Here is a 23897-nt window from a genome sequence, read left to right as displayed (position 1 = left end):
TGGAAGATAGGGACATTGTTTTGTTGCTGTTGTTATTTTTGTCATGGCAACTTACTAAATGTTTGACAAATGACTAAAAGAATGAAGATGGTCAACTGGGGAAGCTGTACCAGTTATTCCAGTAATTCTGGTTACAATTTAATGAAGCAATCCCATTCAAAGCCCAGGGCAAGTAGTAAAAGGATTTCTTGGGCATCTGCAAGGGGATAAAACTAAAATATTATCTGTCTGAATATGCAATGAGAGAAAACATAGTAAAGTGAATAAAGAGCCAGTCCTGGGTCAGGAAAATCTAGATTTAAATAACCAATTCTGACACTTAGACCTTAGGCTTACCCTTTCTTCACCTGTAAAAATGAAGGTAATAATTTATCACAATCATTGTGAGGCTCAAAGTATTTTAGATTATATTATGTTGTTAATTGTAAGTTTCTTGGGGTCCATAACTGTCTTTTGTTTTTTTCTATATCCCTAACACTTAGCCCAGTACCTATTACATAGCAGGTGCTTCATAAATGTTTGTTGATTGTTTTACAAATCTTAAATCACTATATAGATGTCATCCATAATTATAACATCAGGATGATTTATCAGTATTACAACTTTCAGGATCACAGAATTTAGGGTAGTTAGGTGGTAAAGGGACAGGTCTGGAGTCAAGAAGACCTGAGTTCAAATCCAGCCTCATACACTTACTAGCTGAGTAACCCTGGGCATGTTGCTTAACCCTGTTTGCCTCAGTTTCCTTATCTGTAAAATGAGTTGGAGAAGGAAATGCTAAGTCCCTCCAGCATGTTTGCCAAGAAAACCCCAAGTGGGGTTATGAAGAAAAATGACTGAAAAACAAAAGAATTTAGATCTCTCGGTATTCTGTCTTGGGTTCTCCTTGCCTCTCAACAGTCTCTTAACTGATGATCTCAGTTCATGTGGACTTGACTCTCATCTCCAGGTAGATGACTCCCAGATCTACATATCCAGCCCTCCCCAGTCTCTTCTGAGGTCCTGTTCTACATCTGTCATTACCTTCTAGATTTCTACTAGTTAGACTCTCAAACACAAGATGTCCAAAAACACATGATCTTAAGATAGAACCTAAGGGGATCACCAAAAGAAAGGACAAAAAGAAAAGGGAAGAGAGTCTGGAATAGAACCATGGGGAGTGGGCCATGATGATAATTCAGAAAGGAAGTAGCCAAGCAGTCAGGAGGAGAGGGAAGGAGGCAGTGACATGAAACTTCAGAGGCAACAAGTAAAAGGAACCAGGGTAGGTGCTGGGGGAAGATAAGATAATGATTCCTAGTAATCCTTTCAGATGCCTTCTTAGCATAGACATTGGAGTGGTTTGCCATTTCCTTTTCCAGCTCATTTTACAGATGAGGAAACTGAGGCAAAAAAGAAAGTAAGTGACTTGCCCAGGGTCACACAAATTTTAGGAAGGTTCCTGAAGACTGGTTAACTAGGGAAGATTTCACTGAGGATATCAGTTTTGAAAGAGCAAGGGACATGATTAGGTAAAGAAAGGGGAAACAGGTCAGATAAATGGTATGAATAAGGCCTAGCTCAGAGGGCAGGAGGCAACAAGCAGTTTTGGAGCAATGAATTATAAATCACACAGAGAAAGTTATAAGGATAATAATTAATAAGTAAATACTAATAAATTGATAATAAAAACCCTTGAGATTCATAATAAAACTTTTATCTACCTAGAGAGGTCATTCAATCACTGTATCTAAAATCACTGGGGTTTAATTTTCACTCTGTGTGACTTTGAACAAGTTTTTCAATTTTTGCTCTGGACCTCAGTTTCCTCTTCTATAGAACAAGGGAGTTGAGGTCTCTAATAGTTCTAAATCAATGCTCCTGTGATTCTATGAAATAGATGCACAAATATGCATTTAGCAAAATCTCCACCAGGCTCCTGTTACACACCTCCATGTTTCTGGAGGATGAATAAATATTATGTTCACACACAATACTCATTCTATAGCTCTAGGGATTTGCATTCAATATAAGATCTAACAGAATAAGTTAATGTGTGATGAACAGGGCTGGTTAAAAAAAAAAGCAAACGAAGACTAAAGTGAGAGTCACACACTAGTTAGCTGAGATTATTTTCTCCATCTATTCCAGTCCTTGGCTTCCTAACTCTCAGCAATCAGTCCTTTGGTTGATGGGACAGATTTTTCTGAATGGTTAATAAAACCAGTTATTATATTCTGAAATTCATTAGGATAGTACTTAATAATGGGTATCTGGCATGATACTAAAGACAGCATATTGAAAGCACATGCATATCTGCCTCTCCAGAAGATTTTCAAGTATTACGATTCTAATATTAATGATTAAATAGAGTAAACCTTCCCAATCCCATTTTGTAATGTCAAAAAAATTTCATGGGCTTCCACATAATATAACTACATTAACAATAACTACCAGTTAAGAAAATGTATTACAGAAAGTTACTCAACTCAGTGATGCTTTTAAGTGAATGTGTTATTACAATAATACCTAAATGTTTACAAATAGTAATACATATTCTGAAACATACTCAGTTAACAAAAGGCCTGCTTGTTTACTTATGGATCAGCATATGAATTTATAGACACCTTCCAAAAATCAGAGTTCCACTGACCTCAGGTTGCAAGTCACTGGTCTAAACTTTTCTGCCTTTATGCTCTTTACCCTCTCTTCAGGTGGACATGATGGACCAGCCACTATTATACTTTCTTATGATATGTAGTATATTCTTCCAAATTTAACTATTTCTTCTCTGGCTCTGTTACCTTTTACTAGTTTCTCATCCTTCTTTCCCTCTTAAACACCAGAGATTCTGTCCTTGGACCTCTTTTGAGTTCTCTTGGTGATTTTATTCATCTCTGTGACTTCAGTTATCACTTCCCATCCATCATATTTCTTGTGGTTAAAAAAAAACTGGCAGTCAAAGGAAGAAAATAATTAATATTGGAGAGGTTTGTGAGAATCCAGATACATTAATATGTTTTTAGTGGAGTTTTGAATTGCTTCAACCTTTCTACAAAATAATTTGAAGTTACTTCAGAAAAATCATTAAGCATTCATACCATTTGATCCAGTGATGCTAACACTAGAAAAGTACCCCAAGAAGGTTAGTAATAGGAAGAAAGGTTTCATATATTCCAAAATATTCACAATAATATTAAAATATTATTATTTAAAACAGTTAACAGCAAAAGATACTGGGAACAAAGTAAATGCTGAATGATTGGGAAATGGATTAAATTTTGTTTTATCAGTCCTAAATCCTAATATTCACACAATTCTGTTTTCAATTGTTTTTTCAGTTTTGTCTGTCTCTTTGTGACCCCATTTGGGATTTTCTTGGTAGAGATAATGGAGAAGTTTCCTATTTCCTTTTTCAGTTCATTTTATAAATGAGGAAATTGAAGCAAACAGGGTTAAGTGACTTACTAGTAAGTCACATAGCTAGTAAAGGTCTGAGGCCAGATTTGAACTCAAGAAGGTGAGTCTTCTTCACTCCAGGGTTGGCACTCTACCACTGTGCCACCCATTTTTACACTATAAGGGATGACAAGTATGAAGAGTAACATGCAAAGTTATATATAAAATTATGTGAAACAAAGAACACAACCAAGGGAATGCATATAATGACTATAATAAAGTAAATGAATACAACATAATTTCTGTAAGTTGCAATGAACAATGTTGGTTCCAGGGTACTGATCCTGAAAAATTTTCTTCTCTTTTCTTGGTCACTTTATCTCACAGATTTGTTGAACATTTGTTTTTTTTTTTTTTTAATACAAGAGCGTTTGTAGAATAAAATCAAAATGTACCTATAAAACATTTTGTTGCCTAGCACCCATTAGGTGTTTAATATAAGTTTACTGACTAATAAAACATTTTTTAAAAGTGGGGAATAATAATACTTACCTATCTCACAGGGTTGTTGTGAGGAAAATGCTTTTGCAAATCTTAAGAGATATGTGTATGTATGTGCGTGCACATTCCCCTCTTTAATGCATATACTATATTTAATAAGTTGATAAATTTAAAAATATAGTTTAAATACACAGACACTGTATATATGTGTGTGTATAAAAATATATATGGTATATATACCTTAAAATGTATATGGATGGCATACACACACAAATTTCAGCATGCATCCATGCACACATAGCATATATACGTATAATCCATGTGCATTCACATGTTGTTCTTGTTCTTCTGCCTCCTATTTCCAGGCTTCTGTTCTGAGCTCAGTGTGGCCTCTCATCAATATTTCTATTGGAGTCCTTCCTAATCTTTCAAAATTCAATCCAAATGGTAGCCATCCTAAGAAACACTTCCTGATCCACCCAGGCAGAAGGGATCTCTCTCTCCTCAAATTTCTTAGGGCATTTTGCCTGACTCTCCCCTTGCAATTATCTTTTCTTGTATTCCTTTTCTCTTTACCCAACTGCTCCCCAATTTTTTCTGTTACCCGACTTTCACTCTTTAGATTGTAAGAACCTTCAGATCAGGACCTATTTCTCATCCATGTGAAGCTATAAAGAGGATACTGGCTTTAGCACCAATGGGTCCGGATTCCAATCGAGCTCTGGTCCTTCTTCCTGGGCATGACTCAGGGAAGTCATATAACCTCTCCAGATCTCACTGCAAGAGCTGACCTCCAAGATCCCCTTTAGCTCCAACCTATGATCCTGAGATGTCCACTGGCAGATGTACATGGAGGTGATCCATATATGCTTGTTGAATTACATTGGAGTGAAGTGAATTAACCTTGTCTTCTGTTTTGCAAGGTAGATATTCTCAATATCCACTGCATAGGCAAGGATGCAGACCAGAACAGGGTGTGGGCCAGGGGAAAAACATACTTTTAGTTCACCAGGAAGGCTACAGAATAATTCCCTCTTGCATCAGCAGTTTAAGTTTGAAACTTGTGACCACCCAAGGACTTTCTGTGGCATTTTGTAAAATCAGCTGACAGCCTTGGCCCTATTCCCAGCAGGCAGGTGTAAATATCACTAGAATCTACCATGATGCTGGGCATTCTCTTGGCAGGGGGTTTAAGAATTAAACGGTCTTTGGAGAATGATCTGACCTCTCTGCTCAGAGGGTTAATTATGGTAAGGTATTCTATAACTGCAAAGTGCTGGATAAGTAAAATAATCCAAGGTTTTAATCATCTACTTTCCACATGCAATAAAATTTTTGAGAGGGGAAAAATACATATCAACTCCTCCCTCTGAAATAAATTATCTTAGTTCACTGGGCAACAGATTCCAACATATGGCTATTTATTCCTCAGGAAAAAAGTTACCAAGAAGCAAGGGTCAGAAGCTAAAGAGAAAAGGACTTTCATTTTTAATAATTCCTTTTACATTTTATTTTTAAGATTATTTTTATTTTGAATTATATATATAATATAATTTATTATTAATTTTATTCAGGGATTTTAATCATTAAAATTATTATTAGATGTAAGAAAGTTTCAAAAATAAAAACAATTATCTAGCTTAGATGTTAGAAGTCATCAATCAACAAATATTTACTAAGCACCTAGTATATATTTTACTAGGCTGTGGAAAACAAAAAGGGAAAAAAAAAAACTCCTGTCCTCAGGAACTTTCTAATCTATCTCACAACATAAGCACCGCCAGAAGTATATAAAAATATAAGCCAAGAGAAATCACAAAGTACTAGATGAAAAATTACTTACCCAGTGATACAGAGTATGTCTATATTTATTGCCCTAAGGCATGCAGCTATTTTGGTGGAAATAAATTTATCACTTTACTTTTCAAATTCATAATTCTTACAGAGAACTGCTTATCCATAGGACCATGAGCTCAGAAGAAAAAAAAAGATAACTTTGAAGATAACATGGGGCTAAAGAAAAATATATTCTAGAATTTAAGGGAAGGGCTAAATGGGAGTACAGCCAAAACAGCTCTTGTGGGAACCAATGATCTTTGTCAATAGCAAACTGTGTTTAGGTACTAAAAACCAACAGGTCCAAAGATCTATTCCTTTAAGAATAGTATCTGGAAGACTGAAAGGAAGTGATTTGGAAACTCCTGTGAGGCAACAATGTTTTCTTTGTCCTGAAAAAACATTCAAGAGGACACGTATATGAGTTGGAGTGGACAGGTCAGGAAAAGAATGTCTGAGTCAAATCAGTTTCTATCCCATCATGCTCTATTTTTCTAAGTTCTGTTCTTCCACCTTCAACCCCAAGTCATTTAATAAAAATATTCAATGAAAACACATAGGATCATAAGATCACAGATGTTCAGCTGGAAGGGCCCACAGAGACCAGCTAGTTCAATCCCCTATCTGAGGAACCAAGAAGGCTTGCTACAAAGTGATGGGCTTTGGTTGACCAAGGTAGTAAGCAACAAAGGTGGGATTTAAACTAGGTCCTCTTTCCATTGCACTTTTTTTTTAAGGTTTTTTCCAAGGCAAAGGGGTTAAGTGGCTTGGCCAAGGCCACACAGCCAGGTAATTATTAAGTGTCTGAGGTCACATTTGAACTCAGGTACTCTATCTATGATCTATCTACTGCTCCACCTAGCTGCCCCCACTGCACTTTTAAAATGCAATATTAGGACTCTGTGTGTGTGAGAGAGAGAGGAGAGGAGGGGAGGGGAGGGGAGGAGATGGAGAGAAACCAAATTCTCTGCTAACACAATGTATTTTAATGGAAATGGTGCTGGATTTGGAATGAAGAGATTTGGGTTAGAATCCTAGTTTTGACTAGCCATGTTTCTTAGCCATGTGATACTGGGAAGACTACTCAGTTTCTTTATGCCTCAACTTCTTCTCTAGGAAAATGAACATTGTAATAATTTCGCTGTCTACCTCACAGAACTGTTGTGAAGTGAGCCCTTTGGAGACCTTATCTTAAAAGCATTATAGAAATGTGAGCTATTTTTATACTCTAGTTAGTAAGTACATCTTTACTCTTAAAAAGGAACTTCTTTTCCAAAGCCTAGCAATTCAGAGCTATCATTGTGATATTTTTTTTTGGGGGGGGGAGTTCTCTGCTAAGAGGTCTGGATACAGGTCCCAGCTCTGCCAAAAATTCCACTGTGATCATAAGGAAGCCCCTTAATTTCCATGGTCTCAGTGTCTTCATCTACAAAATCTGGGAGAAAAAGGATGAGTGATCTCTTGAGTTTGTGCTAGTTCTTAGATTTTTATGTCCTATGATTCCAATTATATCATCCTAGTACACACACACACACACACACACACACACACACACACACACAAACACAGGAATTCCTTTTTAAAAATAACTCTTAAGTTATAGCATAAATTAAGAAGACAAATTTTTCTGAGTTCAAATTTGGTCCTAGGCCCTTAGTAGTTGCTGTGTGACCCTGAGTAAGTCATTTTAACCCTGTTTGCTTCAGTTTCTTCATTTGTAAAAATGAGTTGGAGAAGGAAACGGTAAACTACTCTAGGACCTTTGCCAAGAAAACCCCAAAAGGGATCATGAAGAGTTGGATACAATTTGACAACAACAACAACAACAACAAGAAGTTATGGCAATTTTCCAAGGAGAAATGAACAGTTGTTCAGCAATATTTTCAGGTGACATCTTACTACATATGAAACCAGATCCCAAGACAATTTTTTCTTCTGCTGGCCATCTCATTTCAGTCAGCTTTCATTGACAAGCACAGACATCAAATATTATTTACAAGATTACAGCTTTCAATAATTTTCCCAATAGTCTATAATGGAATATCTAATACTCACTTCAGAGCATTCAGAATAGGGAAAACACTATTTCCAGCACCACAACCAACCTGAAATTTTAAAAAAGGGGACATATAAAAATCAGAACAATAAAATAAAGTTCTCCCTAGCCCAAGCATTTATAGGTTTAGAACTATTTTACTTTCATTATCCTAATATTGAACTTGTTCTGGCATTTTATTAGCTTTGTGATGTACACATATCTTCTCTAAGTCTCAGCTTTCTCATCTGCAGAATGAACACAATAATTTCACTAACTACCTAATAAGAAGAAAATTTATGGGTCTTAAAACTCAATAGAAATTGGAGCATTTGCAAGTACCGAATGGCAAACTATTACTGTAAGAAATAATCATGTTAGAAAGAACTGTCATTCCTTCATTCACCTAATACAGTAAATGTAAGTTAAGAGAAGATTAAGAAAGGGTGGCTAGGTGGCGCAGTAGATAAAGCACTGGCCCTGGAGTCAGGAGTACCTGGGTTCAAATCCAGCCTCAGACACTTAATAATTACCTAGCTGTGTGGCCTTGGGCAAGCCACTTAACCCCACTGCCTAGCAAAAACCTGAGAGAGAAAGAGAGAGAGAGAGAGAGATTAAGAGAAAAAGTTGTAGCCAGGTACTCTGGATTACAAACTGCATCACTGGAGGCAATAGTCACAGTGATGCTATTGCTTACTGGTTCTGCTCCCTTATGTAATTCTCTATCCATGGGATTTTTTTTAGGCACTTCAGTGAGATCCAACTTCAGTCGGATCATGCTGGTCAGTTATTTTTTTTTAAATTTTTTTCATTTGTCTAGGGACTTCAAATCCCTAAATGCAAACCAGACTGTCCCCTTTAAGGTCACTCACTGAAGTTTTCTGCCCACACTCTCCCTAGTATAGTACCTCTAGGATCTTGAAAGTGGCATGGCTACCAGGGAACAAATTGGTCTTTGCTGCCTCTCCTCTCTTCTTTTTAAGATGCTGGCTGTCACCCGACCTTATTTCACTCTGGCTGCAGGCAAAATCACCAACAGAATCATTTTTACAAGACTCCACTCCTTTAGGCATGGCCGGGCAGTCAATTTTTGAGAAAGAATCTGTTGCATTAGGTTTTACATGCTCCCAAGACATTTTTCCCTCCTCTTCTTTAGTTTGTAGTCCAACTGGAAGAATTTCAGGAAATTCCCTCAACAGCCAATTACGATCCTTGAAAAATTTATTTTTATGAATCTTGTAAAAATTATTCCAATATTTACTGGCTTGACTTTCATATTTGACTAAAAGAAAAAAGAAAGAAAAAGACATTTTATGAAATCCATATTTAGTTTATTATTCATGTTATTCTTAGTGATAATCATTTTACATGCATCATTTAAAAAAGACAAAAAATTTTTCAAAGTTTAAAAACTAAACAATTTTTAATATCTATGCTTTTAACATATGTCTTATGTTTAACATCATTTTATTTACCTTATATATTCACAGCTCAGGACTTTAAAAATACAGAGCATCATCTTTATAAACTCCTTAGTTTTACACTTGGACTTCTTAATAAATGTATTTTCATGAATATCTTACATATTTAAATGAATCTAGACTTCAGAAAGAAACATTTCCTTAAGGCTCAAAATTCAGGTTTAGTACATCAACTTTTTTAAAATGCAAAACTTAAACATTAACTCTCCTTAACAGAGAATGAAGGACTGGAGAAATAAATGAGAACAGAGGTTATCCATATTAGATTCTTTCTGGCATCTCATTTTACCCACAGTTGTGATTAAGTATTCTTAGGTTTGTGGCATGGTCTGACTCACTGCATCATGAGAATTTGAGACCTAGAAAGATCCTTAGAGATCATATATTCTAGCCCTTATGACATCCCTGACAAATAGATATCATTCTAGACTCTGTTTGAAGCTCCTTAGTGATGAGGAACACAATACTTCTCATGGCAGTCCACCTGATTTTAAAATTTTCATTTAAATGTATTTTTGCCAGTGAATATAAATTCACCTATTCTCCTTCCCATTCCATCTTGTATTTTAAAAACAGCTTTTTGAAGTCCCTCCTTATAGTGAGTCAAAATCAGCTTTCCTATAACTCCTACCACTAGTCCTAACTGCATCTTCCAGAAACAAGTAGATTAAGTTGAGGTCTCTTTTCAGGGTTCAAACCCTTTAAATTTCTGAAAGAAAATTTCCCCTAATCCTTATTTTCTTCAACAGTGGCTCTTGAAAGTATTCCTTTATTCATCCTAGCTCTTGTCAAATCTTAATCCAGTTACACTCAGCATTTGAGGCTGGAGCTTTAAAATACTTTTGAATAAAGCATATTTCATTTTCTTCACAGATTTGAGGGTCTTCTACCCTTAGATGTTGTTCTATGGAACCATGACAAATAATCTCCATCAAGTCCACACTTGGCACATAACTCTACTCTGTCTTCTTTAAGATTTTCTTTTTTTCTCCTTTCAATTTTTATCTTTTAGACCCTAGTTAACATAAGAATTAAAGTTATAAGGAACTTAAAATTTTTTTAATTCTGAAATTAAATATAAGAGAGTATTTCCATGTATAAGTGCATATCTATAATACAAAATTGGGTTCTATATAAAACCATGATCTGTATTTTCAAACCACTTGCTTTTTTAATACATAAAAATTCCATGCATTATTTTTAAAAGTCTTCTATTTACCTATACTTCCTTCTGACTTTTTTTTTTTGGCAACACAATTACTAACCTCTTTTCTATCCAACATTCTTTTTCCCAAGTAAAAGTCAAGGGAGAAGAAAAGGAAAACAAAAACAAAAACAAAACCTCTCCTTGTGACAAATATAGTCAGCAAATTGAATCTACACAGCAGTCATGTCCAAAAATGTATGACTCCTACACCTTGAGACTATATCTCCTCTCTTAAGGAATGAGTAACAAACTCTACCACAGGTCCTCTAAAGACAACAGGGGTCATTGCACTAATTAGAGTTTTTAAGATTTTCAAAGTTGTTTTTCTTTACAATACTTTTGTTATATTATAAATTGTTCTGCTTCTGTTTTCTCATACTGCATCAGTTCATAAACCCAGGATTCTCTAAAATCATCTATCTCTTTGAACATGTCCCTGTCCCACTCCAGACCTTCTAAAATGCTTGATATTGGGTCTTTTTTACAACCCTGGAACTTCATGACTTTTCAAGGGTTTTCTTGGAGGGAAATGGAAATATCTATTAGCATAGAACCTCGAAGGTTGTACTATATCTCTAGACTTTTATTAGTGCTTGAAGACTCATTTACCAAAATTGGCACTGGCTACATTGAGAGTTCCTTTCCTTATTGCCTTCAAGTTTCTGGACAATTGTACAGATCAAGCATGGAACAAGTCATTCACTCTAGTTTTCTTGGATTTCTTGATTATTGTTTAGTCTGATGTGAATTTTTAGATTTTGCTAGAGAATGTATGTTGAAGTCAGGTGGATCTGCCTTTTGATCAGGTCAGGAACTAGAGGGTGTCCCAGCTTAAAAATGAATACCCTCTATAAGGGTCTCTAGAGATCATCTAACTCAGCTACTTCATTTTACAGATAAGGAAAATGAGATACTGAGAAATTAAATGACTTACCCAAAGTCACATAGCATAGTTTGGATTCAAACTCAGGCCTTCTGAATAAAAATACTGTTTTTCCACTACATTTCACAACTTATCCTAGCTACAAGAAAAGTATCAATAATGAGTTCCATTGATATGATCCAAAATGACTTCCCATCAAAGTAAATTTAAAAAGTTAATAGAAATACTCTAAAGCCAACAAAGTATTCTGAATTTGAGGTTTGAGAAATGATTAAAGGTCTACAATGTTATCCTATGAATACCAGATTCAAGGTATGATTAAACCCTACCCATAATCAGAGTCAATTTCCATATTGACACTAATGAATGGACTCCTATTTATGGAGGAGTCCAAAAATATGTTTGTTACAAGAATATTTTTAGATAACTTTTCATAATATATTAGAAAGTTAAAGAAAATAAGTGACTCTAAAAGGAATTATTATTATTATTATTATTTTCCTTCTCTTCCTTATTCCCCAAATATCTCCCAATAAATCTATTCCATATAGTAAGAACTGATTGAAAAATACCCATTTTTATGAAGTGCTTTCCTCAGAAAGTTCCCAGAACTAAACAGGTAACTTACTAAGTAGGCTAAAAATGAGCTAGATTTAGGACTTCAAAGGACTTGATGAAAGGCAGTAAGATTCCTTACTTAAGAGTCTGAAATATCAACAAGGTAAACTAATTAATGAAAGTAGTGGTTAAATGGCAACAAACTTATTAACTATGCATGCTCTGGATAGGCCACAGTGAATAACCTGAAACCTCTTCTACCCAAATTGCTCTTCTGTTCTGTACCCATGTATAATATACAATGCACACTAAAAATTACCAGTTCTCTAAACCATTAAGACATAGTTCTTTTTTTAAATAATATTTAATTTCCCCCAATTTACATGAAAAGACAATTTTTAACATACATTTTTAAAAATTTTGAGTTCCAAATTTTCTTAAGACATGGCCTTTTAAACACATTTCACTACTGCTTTTACTTTCAGTTTTGAATTGCAAAGAAAATTAATGTTCAGCAGATATTCCAGTAATACAAATAATCTGGTTTAGATGCCAAACATATTACAATTCACTCTTCTAATTCATGAAGTATGAAAGTTTAAAGTCATCCTTTACAATTATCATAAAATACTAATTATATCAAAATGGTAAATTTGTTAAAACTATGACCTAGGTTACAAAAATGGAATTGTACACAAATGAATGCCAGAAATTATTTAAGTATTTTTGCTTTTCAATTGCTAATCTACTCAAAAATTGGGGGGGGGGAGAAAAAAATGTACATATATTCAAAGGAAATACTGAGTAATAGGGGGAGGGGGGCAGGAGGAGAAGAGAACCAAAATTATCCCCCAAATCACCCAATAAATTACTCTACTTCTGTCCTCTTCCACAAATTATGAAGCATTCAACTGAAATTAAAACTTTACCATGACTTCTGAATTGCTTACACAAATATAAATGTCAATTCCTTTTAACTCTTTATAAAATCCAGTATCAAAAAGGTACTCTGAGAAACAATAATGTAAATAGACAAAAGAAAAACATAAGAACACTGAATTCATGTAACTTGTATTATTTGAATTACTCAAAGTATAAAACATAAAGGAGAAACCATGGCATAGCAGAAGCAATGAGAATATAAACTGGGATTAGCATTGAGTTGGGGTAGAGGTGAGGTCAACGTTAGTGAACTGGGAAGTTTTCTCTTTAAAGCTGTGTTGTCTGCTTCAGGTCCCATTTCTGTCAATTAATTTTTATTAATACTTTATTGATTTGGTTTACATAATTTTCATTTCTGAATATAACCCACCACTCCAAATCCAGAAAGCCATTCCCTTATAACAAAGGATAAAAAAAGAAAGAGAAAAAAGCAATTAAAATCTGACATTATCTACATAAAATAGCCCATAGCCCCTTACTTCTGCAAAGCAGAACGGGAGGTGCATTTTTTTCTCGTCTCTGAGGTTAAATTTGGTCATTATATTCACACAAGTCCTAGGTATTCTGTAATTAAGTAAAGACAATTGGTGGGAGGTAGAAACTCAGCCTGTCATCATGATACAATAACATCATGAAAACAACAAGACCAACCACATATATTTCCAGGACACAATTTAGTTCCCTGAGAGATGGGTCTTGTTGAGAATACCCGTGATGTGGAAGGGTTAATTCTCTTTGCACAGGTAGATTCTCAGACAATTGTTGAGTGAGCTCAGACCAATAATAATCAAAACCTGCCCTTTCTTCAGCCTTGTCTCTCTGACCTTCTAACCAGGTATGCTAATGATATTAGAAATTTCCTTGCTAGAGCATGGCTGTTTACTCTACTGGGGTTACAGACTCTTGAGTTAATTGCTGTATGCTTGCTGATGGCAGAGAAAGAGATGCAGCGATCCTTTTTAACCATGGCAGAATGAAGCAACTTTTCAATTATTCACACATTGCCGAGGGTAAGAAGGTATATGACACATACTAGCCAATTATAAATATTCAGAATTCATTCTGAATCACATTGAATATCACAAATAAGAAACTGTATTAAACCATTTATGCCTCTGTCACATATACGATATGATTAATATGAATTATGAAAATTTATTCTAAGTTGCTATGTAACAAAAAGCAATTTAAGGTTATTTTTGCTCACCGATTACGCAAATAACTCAACTCTCAAAGTTGGAAATTTCTAAGTGTCTAGGGATTACTGATAAAGTTTTCTGACTAATAAAAAATACACAACTATTTAAAGGTTATTACAATGAAAGTGAAATTCTGAAATGTGTCCCACATGAAATTTTAAGCATCTCAATAGCCTTGCCAACATATATCTCAAATTTATTAGTCCATAGAAATTTTTTGTTAATTCACCATCTCTGTCTTCATAGGTTATTAAAATGGCAAGATGAAGAGAGAATTCTTTATTATTTGCCTGATAAAAATAATAACTTGCCCAAGGCAGCTGGATATTTGCAAGGCTGATTTAAAATGAAAAAGCTCTTTCTGTTACCAAGCTGAGTAACCATCACATTTCCTAGCTAACCAGCTATGATTTAAGAGACTAGAAATGCTTTTAAGGGATGAAAAAATACATTTTTCCACATCCTCATCTTAAATTGCCAAGTGTATGCTTCTTAAACTTTCCTTGGAATAAGATCTGTCTAAAAAAGGGCGGGGGGGGGGGGGGGGAAGAGGTAAAAGGAAAAGGAAAATAATTTCATTTTGCTGAAATTTTAAAGACATCTTTAAGGGGAAATGGGAAACTGGATCATAAGACCAGAAAATCCAGTAAAAAAGGACAATTACCACAAAGTCTGATGGTGACAAATTCTAACAGCCAAAAGGAGACAGCCCTATAAAATAAAAAAGGCCTCGTTATTCTTCAGATTAAAAACCTCTCCTTACTATCAACACCATATATGGATTTCTCCTTTTCAATTTCAGCCAAGCTATTGTGACACTTGACAAAGGGACTAGGGTTTGGCTTTGACAGGAAAGACAGACAGACATAGAAGAGATTGAAAGAGATATGCAGATAGAGTTGGGCATTACAGCACTCAACCAGTAGTTCTTCCTCAGTGGCATTAAAATATGCAGGGTGAAAGAGGTAAACAGAACTCAAATTCAACAACAATCTGTGTCTGAGAAGCAAGAGAAAATGATTCATTCAAAGACTCTGGACTTTCCTGTATAAGAAATGACACAATAATTAAAGAGCCATTGGCAAACAGGTGAATGTGTCAAAAATATTGTCAGAGCTCAAAGACTGTAGGCAGAGTTACCAAATTACTAATCTCATCCCTTTTCCTTGTGGCCACCAACTATCCATCAGGAGCCTCACCCAGGACTTACCAGTTCTAACCACCTAACTAGAATTCAATTCAGTTCAACAAATGTTCAGATTCAAGTTCAGATTCTGTTACTTACTTCTTCTGTGACTTTGGGCAAGTAGGTCATTTAATCTCTTTGAGCCTCAGTCTTCCATTTGTTAAATGAGGGGAATCAATGTCCTATAAGGTCCCTTCTGACCCTCAATCCTATGAGCCAAGCACCACACTATATTCTTAGGATACAAAGTTGAAAAATAGCACAATTGCTCCCCTCAAGGAGCTTTAAAAAAACTCCTTCTACTTTTTTTAAATAAGTAGAAGATTAAAGAAATGAATACACACATAACTGTAACAAAAAAGGGATAAAATTGAGCAGCACTTCCCCAAACAAAAAGTTTTCTTTTTCTCCTGTGAATGTCCATATGCCAGTCTTGTCATTGCTGCTTTAAATGACCTTGGTTAAGTTGCATGGGCCATCCCTATGGCATCTCCTTATTTCTTTCTTCGTTCTCGGACATCTACAAAGTCAACCATACTGATGACTGGTGTAAAGGGGCAGTTGCAATAAGAAACCTCCACCACTTGTCTCATTTAAATGGACTCTTTTGTCCTTGTCTCCAAGGCAGCAAGCAAACTTGCTCACAAAGAGGCTGAACATGCTAATAAGAAACCCAAGTAGCTCAAAGTGCTATCATCAGTCCTCACCAGCCTGCTTTTCCTGCTTCTATAGAGGGAGGCCAGTCACCATCTTTCTATTTCAGTCACCCTATGGTTCTGTGGGAACTGTCATTTTCCTTTACTACCGTTTCCAAGGTCCCCAAAATAACCTTCTCATTAGCTTCACTCTAGTTCATTGTTAACACAAATAAGCCAAAATGGGCAGCCACTTACAGAGCAAAGTTGAAGCATTTTAAGAGAACATTACCAGAGCTGCTCATCTATTCATGTTCTAAACAGAGGCATTCAGAAGGGTAAAAGAGAGAAAGGGAGAAATGAAAAAATAAAACACCTTAGATCTACATATTTTCTGGAAATAAACTAAAGATGATTTGTAACTCCCTAGAAATAAATTAAGATGACTGATAATTTATATTTCAGACTGAGCATGATTTTCTCTATCAAATTCAGCTGGTAACTAGAAAGAAAGAATAATGTTTGTGTTCATGCTGGCAAAGATTGGTTGTACTTTCTCAGAAGCAGGAGGATGAATCCTGAAAAGGGGTGCCATGTTGGTTGCTGTGCAAGCCAAAGAACTCTCAACCAGTTCATCTATTTCTCTGCTTCAGGACTGTGGGGAAACAAAGAGAGCTTCCACTCTGTCCCTGGGAAGTAGAAAGAAATCTAATCCTGCTTTAGACACTTGTTTACTGTGATTCATAAACTTGTGAAAATCAAATTATGTTATATATATATATATATATATATATATATATATATATATATATGGAGTTTTAAAACCTTAAAGTGTAACATAAATGTTAACTCTCATTATTAGTAATTATTATCACCAGGTAATAAAAGAAGCTCTGGTTTAGAATGGACTTCAGCAGTTATCTAGTACAACAGATATCTGAACAAGAATCCCTTCTTAAATTAGGACCAAACAGAGCAAATGGAAAGAGGGCTCTCTTGAATATAAGAAATTTAAAAATTGGATGAAGGATTGATCAGTTTCTTTGACTTATTTCATTTCCTTCATTTCCTTCAAAGGCAAAAGTTTTTTCCAAATGCAATATTACTTGGCATATACAGTAGGGAATGGAAAAGGAAGTTGGATACACAAGACTTACATGTTCAAAAGGGACTTGTTAAAAGATATTCTTACAAGAAGTGTTCACAAATCTCACAAACAAATGCAGAAATATTAAATGCACCCTTTTCGGGATGTAAAAATTAAATTCAATAAAGAGCCTTGGAAGAATAAATTAAAAGTTCAGATGAAATTAAATAATCAAATCCTAAAGAATGAGTGAATCCAAGAACAAATCATAAAAACAATCAATAATTTCATTAAAGAGAATGACAGCAATGAGAAATTTGTGGAATGCAGCAGTAGTAAGCAGTACTTAGGATAAATTTTATAGAACAGATAAGTGAATTGGGCATACAACTTTAAAAACTATAAAAAGAACACATCAAAAACTCCAGTTAAACACCAAAATCATTAAAATCAAAAAATTATAAAATTCCAAGTACAAAAAACACAAGAACATTGAACTAGTAAAAACTAGGCACTAATTTTCTGAAAAACAAACAGCAAAACAAAAAACAATACCACCACAATAAACTACATAAACTATTGCTAATTTGATTAAAAATAAAGAACAAATTATCAGTATCAAAAAGGAAACAGACAACTTTACAACTAATGGAGATGGAATTAAAGCAATTTTTAGGAGCTCTAACCCAATTATAAGCCAACAAAACTGATAATCTAAGTGAAATGGATGAATATTTACAAAATATAAACTGCCCAAAATAACAGAAGAAGAAATAGAATACTTAAATGATTCTATCTTAGAAAAAGAAATTAAACAAGACAAAATTTACCTGGAGGAACAAAACGTTAAGATTATCAAGTGAATTAATAAAAAAAAAATTGAAGGAAGGAAGTCTAGCAGTACCAGACTTCAAACTATATTACAAAGCACTAATCATCAAAACAATCTGGTCCTGGAAAAGAAATTGAGTGATTGATTGATGGAACTGATTAAACATATAATATACAGAAGTAAAGAGGCAGATAGATAGTATAGCGGCTAAAGTGAAACCCAGAATCTGGAAGACAAATTTTCCTAAAAGTAAGTCTGCTCTCAGACATTTACTAGCTTTGTGACCCTAGGCAAGTCATTTAACCCTGTTTACCACAATTTCCTCATCTGTAAAATGAGCTGGAGAAGGAAATGGCAAAACACTTAAAATTACAGAAATTCTAAGTAATAAATTTATACTCAGTCAGTCAAGAAGAATTTATGAAGTGCCTAATTTTGCCAACAATTGTGCTAAATACTGGGGCTCTAAAAGGAGGCATATATAGAAATATAGGATGGATGGAACTTAGAATAGATGGGACAATAATAAATGACAAGATTTTCTTTCTTGTGGACTTTTCCCTCTTTTATTCTGATTTTTCTTTCACAGGTAACTAATATGGAAATGTGTTCAACATGATTGTACATGTATAATTTATGCCTGATTACTTGCTGTTATAAGGAGGGGAGAGGAGGGAGGTAGAAAATGTGGAACTTAAAATCTTACAGAAAATGAACATTAAAAGCTATCTTTACAGATAATTTGAAAAAATAAAATAAATTTTTAAAAACGAGAACAGTAGAGTTGCTCCACTTGTACAATTCTTGTTTTAATTGTGTTTTATCTAACATGAAAAGCACCTTCCGTATCAGGAAAGAAAAAAATGAAAAATGGTCAACAGTAAGGGGATATCCAAAAAAAGTAAAGAGCTTTTAAGAGTATCTGGTGGCTGTGGATGGATTCAAGTCACCTGGTCAAAATAAACTACTTTCATGTATAGAAAGAACTGATAAATGTGATGGCTAAGTAACTCTCAGTGACATTCAAAATATAATGGTAAATAAGATATAGGTCAATTATCCCTATTTTCAAAAAAAGGGAAGAAAATTGTATCTGCCAAATGTAGGCCAATGAACTTGACTTCAATTCCTGGGGAAATTATAGAACTGAGAAGGATAGTAAATATCTTGAAAAGACTATGTTGACTAATATGGAAATATGTTTAATATGATTGTACACATATAATCTAAATGCAGTTTTGTGGGGGTGGGGGAGGTAAGGAAGAGGGGGAAGAGAAAAACATGGAAGTCAAAATATTAAAAATATAAATGTTGAAAATTATCTTTACAAGTAATTGGAAAAAATAAAATTTAAAATTTTTTTTAAAAAGAAAGGTTATGTCAGTCATCTTATTTCCCTTTTTGATATGGTTACTAAATTGACACATCATTTGAGTCTTCAATATTCAAAGGGCAGATTCAAAGGACTTTTACTGGATATGATGGAGGGAGGATTCTTTATTCAATTATGGGTTGAATTAGATCAGCTGTGTTAAATTCAACTGGAAATGGCTGTGGGCCGAATATTGACTTTAAAAACCCACAAACTGACATTATTTATATTGGATTGTATTTCTAATTTATTCCATTAAACATTTCCCAACTACATTTTAAATCCTGTTCTGGACCCACTAAGAGTCTAGTGGCCTAGACACAGGTGGCCCTGATAGCCTCTGAATTCTCTCCAATTCTGATACTGTCAGAGTCTGTACTGCAATGATAACAAGAATGAGAAGATTTATTTTTCAGCGCCTTCTTTTCTTTCTTTTTTCCCAAAGATTTTTTTTATTTTGAGTTTTACAATTTTTCCCCAATCTTGCTTCCCTCTCCCCCAATCCCCCACAGAAGGCAATTTGACAGTCTATACAGTGTTTCCACGGTATACATTGATCCAAATTGAATGTGATGAGAGAGAAAGCATATCCTTAAGGAAGAAAAATAAAGTATAAAAGATAGCAAATTACATAATAAGATAATGTTTGTTTTTCTAAATTGAAGGTCTTTGGTCTTTGTTCAAAGTCCACAATTCTTTCTCTAGATACAGATGGTATTCTCCATTGCAGATAGCCCAAAATTGTCTCTGATTGTTGCACTAATGGAATGTTCAAGTCCATCAAGGCTGATCATCAACCCCATGTTGCTGTTAAGGTGTACAGTGTTTTTCTGGTTCTGCTCATCTCACTCAGCATCAGTTCATGCAAATCTCTCCAGGCCAGGCTTCTCTGAATTTCCATCCCTCCCATCCCATGGAACAATAGTGTTCCATGACATACATATACCATAGTTTGTTAAGCCATTCCCCAATTGATGGACATTTACTTGATTTCCAATTCTTTGCCACCACAAACAGGGCTGCTATGAATATTTTTATACAAGTACTGTTTTTACCCTTTTTCATAATCTCTTCAGGGTATAGACCCAGCTGGATCAAAGGATATGTACATTTTTGTTGTCCTTTATGCATAGTTCCAAATTGCTCTCCAGAAAGGCTGGATGAGTTCACAGCTCCACCAACAATGTATTAGTGTCCCAGATTTCCCACATCCCTTCCATTGTCCTTTCTGGTCATATTGGCCAGTCTCTCATTGTTTTCTAAACTTCAACCTAGGACAGGTCACCAAAAAAAGGCAGGGGACCCCTCTAATGTAATCTTCCCAAATATCTTTTCTACAATTTTGTTACCTTGGCTACTATAGAAATGAGGGCAAGTGTAGGCCCAAGCTCCTAGAACAAAATTCACTTACAAGTAATTTTAGTAAATTTTGCCACACATGACTTCTCCAAAAGAAAGCAAGTCTTATCTGAAAATTTCAGAAGAGTTGCATGACACAGAAACCAACCCTTGAATTTTCTTTATCTTAGACCTCAGTTGAATTTATCCCCCCCCAAATAGGGGGAAAATAGTAATCTAAGGATAATCTAATAAAGAAAAAAGATAACCTAAAGCAGAGATTTAGAAAAATATATGTAGAGAATATTCTTTCTTATCAATGTGAGGGACTTCCAGTATGGAAACTCCTTCCAGTGGTATAGAAAAACAACTTTTTTTCATAGTCTTTTTTTTTTGTTTTTGAAAGGTGGTGGGGTTAAATGACTTGCCCAAGGTAATTACTGGGGTATGCCCAAGCTAGGTAATTATTAAGTATCTGAGGCCAGATTTAAACTCGGGACCTCCTGACTCCAGGGCAGGTGCTCTATTCACTGTGCCACCTAGCTGCCCCCACAAGTAGAATCTTAAAGACTTGCTTACTTGAACCCAGGCTTTTCTGACTTCTGTCAGATTCTCTATTGACTATGCCACCATGCCTCTTAATAGAGTTTGGAAGTTGGGAAAGGCGACTATGAAATGGGATAGACCCTTGAGCATGTAGAATAACTTTTGTGGCAAAGAGCAAAGTATAATTTTTCTCCCTTTCCTGTATTCTCCCAAATAAAAGTACAGAGAAAATAAGCTGTCATTTTTAAAATACAATAAGGTCCAATCAAAAGCTTCAGAGTCTAGATCATAGTTTAAAAATAAGCTAAATGACTACAGGAACTTGCTATACCTTGCAGATGAGCAACAGCACAGGTAATTAGATATTTCCTTCATTAAAAAAAACTAAAAATAACTTTTAAATAAATTTTACTGATGTATTTTGTCTTCACACCAGGCATTTTGGTCCCAATTCCCCAAAGAAATTCTTCCCTAAAGCAAAAAAATTTAATATTTAAATCCTATGTAGCAAAACATATATATATATATACATGTATGTATGTATAGATACATATATGCACATTATATATATATGTGCGTGCATACATACACATATACACAATTTTCTGCCCTTGAAGTGTGTCCTCTCTGCCATGAAAGGGAAGATATATTTTATTACTTCTTTAGAAATTTTAAAAGATTTTCCATTTCTCAGCATTTAATTAATTGCTCAAAAGATCAATTTCATTGATCCTTTCATTTATATTGTTATAGTCACTATGTAAGTTGTTCTCTTGATTCTGTTTTATTGGGCTCTGCATTAGTTTGTACAAATATTTTCATCCTTCTCTGAATTCCCCATATTCATCACATCTTACTACACAGTAACATTCCTTTATAATTATATACCATAGTTTTTTTCCAGTCAGTCTCCAATCAATGGACTCCCACTTTGTTTCTAGTACTTTGCTACTACAATGAGGGCTGTTATTAATATTTTGGTATAATAAATCTTTGTTTCCCTCTTTACCTTTCTTGGTATATGACCAATGGTAAGATGGCTGGGACAAAAGTTTTGGGCACTTCAGTCCCTTTTCTTGCATAACTTCAAATACAGAGGCTAAATAGCTGAACTATATCACAACTCTACCAATATCTTTCCATTGTCCCTTTATCCTTGATGATTCTTTCTTTACCTCAGAATTGTTTTTCTTTGCATTTCTTTTATTTTTAGTGATCAGGAGCATGTTTTCTTTCATGTGGTCGTTTAGTGTTTGCAAACTTCTTGGAAAACTGCTTGTCCAGACGCATTTAGCTATAGGGCAATGGTTCAGTGTCCATTTTCTTTTTCTTAACTTATTCTCACTAAAAAAACAGTGTATAAAAGTCTTTCCCTCACTCAGGATAGAACTGTAGCTGGTCATGAGAGCCTGCCTCCTTTCTATTCAAAGATACAAGCAAGGAAGTGAATCAAATCCAACAATAGTATTTGGCATGTCATTCAATAACATTCAGCCAGCAAGCATAGACCCAGTGCCTTTGTGCCATGCACTGGGGAGAGACAGAGAGACAAAAATGAAAAAAAGCTGTGTTCTCTAGGAGCACAGTCTATTGTGGGCAAATGATATGGATACATCTAAGTAAATACAAGGCAATCTGTGGGTAGGACTAGCAGTGGGAGGCATCGGAAAATGCTTCATTTAGGATTTTCATTTGAATTAAGCTTTGGAAGAAGTTTGAGGTTCTATGTTAAACAACATCAAATGGGGGGAACAGCTAGGCAGTGCCATGGATAGAGCACCAGTCCTGGAGTCAGAAGGACCTGAGATGAAATTCGACTTTAGACACTTAATAATTACCTAGATGTGAAACCTTGGGCAAGTCACTTGATTCCATTACCTACACAGCGCCCCCCCCCAATAAATAAAATAAACATCAAACATCATTATGGCTGAATGTAGAGTTTATAATGTGATAGACTGGAACCAGCTGATGCCAAACTGAACTTTCTACTTTATCTGAGAAGCACTGGGAAACCAGGTTGCTTCTTGAGCAGGGGAGTAACAAAATCAGATGTGTTTTAGAAGCTTCCATTTACAATATCTTATTTGAAACTAAGCATCACCATGGGGAAAATTTCTAAACAATAACTGTCTGAACCACTTCTGATGATGATGACTCTGGAATACATAAACTCAGAATGAGCACTGCCAGAACCTGATCTCTATATACTTAGCAGGAGTCAGGAATCAGAAATCATCTAGCTGCATGTTAAATCTCTAACTGAACTGGATGACCTTAGCCCCATCACCTTGGAGAATGGGGGCAATGTTCCAGAGGGAAATTAAAATGGGCTAGCAAACCTTAGACTCTTATCAGTAAGATCACAATCTGAACAAAAAAAGAGCAAGGAATGGACTGAATCTGTGAAATGATAAGGCAAAAAGGGTTCATTCCATTCTCTCCACCAGCTTCCTGGAAACAAGTGGTTGGTTACCTTGGTCTTCCAACTTTACTCTTACAGATGAGTTTTCATTTGTTTTTTCTTTAGCTTTTGCTTCTTCTTCTTGTGACCATTCCATGTGGTCCCTGTAGAAAGATACACACAGAACACAGTGAGGGGGGAGGTGGAGGCACTGTGGGGGTGTTTATAGAACCTTTTATTCTAGTTTCTTAAAAAAATGAACTACATTGTTTATTCTCATGTCAAATGAATAGATTTTGGTTCAAGATGTTCCTTCTGACAATCCCAGTACATTCTGAAACTCCTACAGTTCTTCTGTTTTTCATTTCTTGCTTTATTCTCAGAACCAACAGTCTCTAATAGCTCCCTGCTACTGTAATGTCCTACTCAACTCCCTGGCATCTGAGAAGGAGTACCCATGTGGTTTGTTTTTTCTAC

General features: G+C 35.1%; 1 protein-coding gene across 3 annotated transcripts in view; it reads right to left on the bottom strand.

Annotated features, from left to right (window-relative positions):
- METTL8 (methyltransferase 8, tRNA N3-cytidine) overlaps positions 1 to 23897 on the bottom strand; it is a 120121-nt gene that overhangs the window by 26017 nt on the left and 70207 nt on the right. For all 3 annotated transcript variants that reach the window (XM_074215725.1, XM_074215724.1, XM_074215726.1), the window contains 3 exons: positions 23493 to 23584; positions 8659 to 9032; positions 7771 to 7820 (listed from right to left, as the gene is read on the bottom strand). In XM_074215725.1, the coding sequence (XP_074071826.1) occupies positions 7771 to 7820; positions 8659 to 9032; positions 23493 to 23584 (516 nt within the window). The remainder of the gene's footprint in view (positions 1 to 7770; positions 7821 to 8658; positions 9033 to 23492; positions 23585 to 23897) is intronic.

The sequence above is a fragment of the Macrotis lagotis genome, chromosome 1 (assembly GCF_037893015.1).
Source record: "Macrotis lagotis isolate mMagLag1 chromosome 1, bilby.v1.9.chrom.fasta, whole genome shotgun sequence".
In the NCBI taxonomy this organism is placed as follows: domain Eukaryota; kingdom Metazoa; phylum Chordata; class Mammalia; order Peramelemorphia; family Peramelidae; genus Macrotis; species Macrotis lagotis.
Note: the sequence above shows the minus strand (reverse complement) of the source record. Positions and strands in the feature narration are given on the sequence as shown.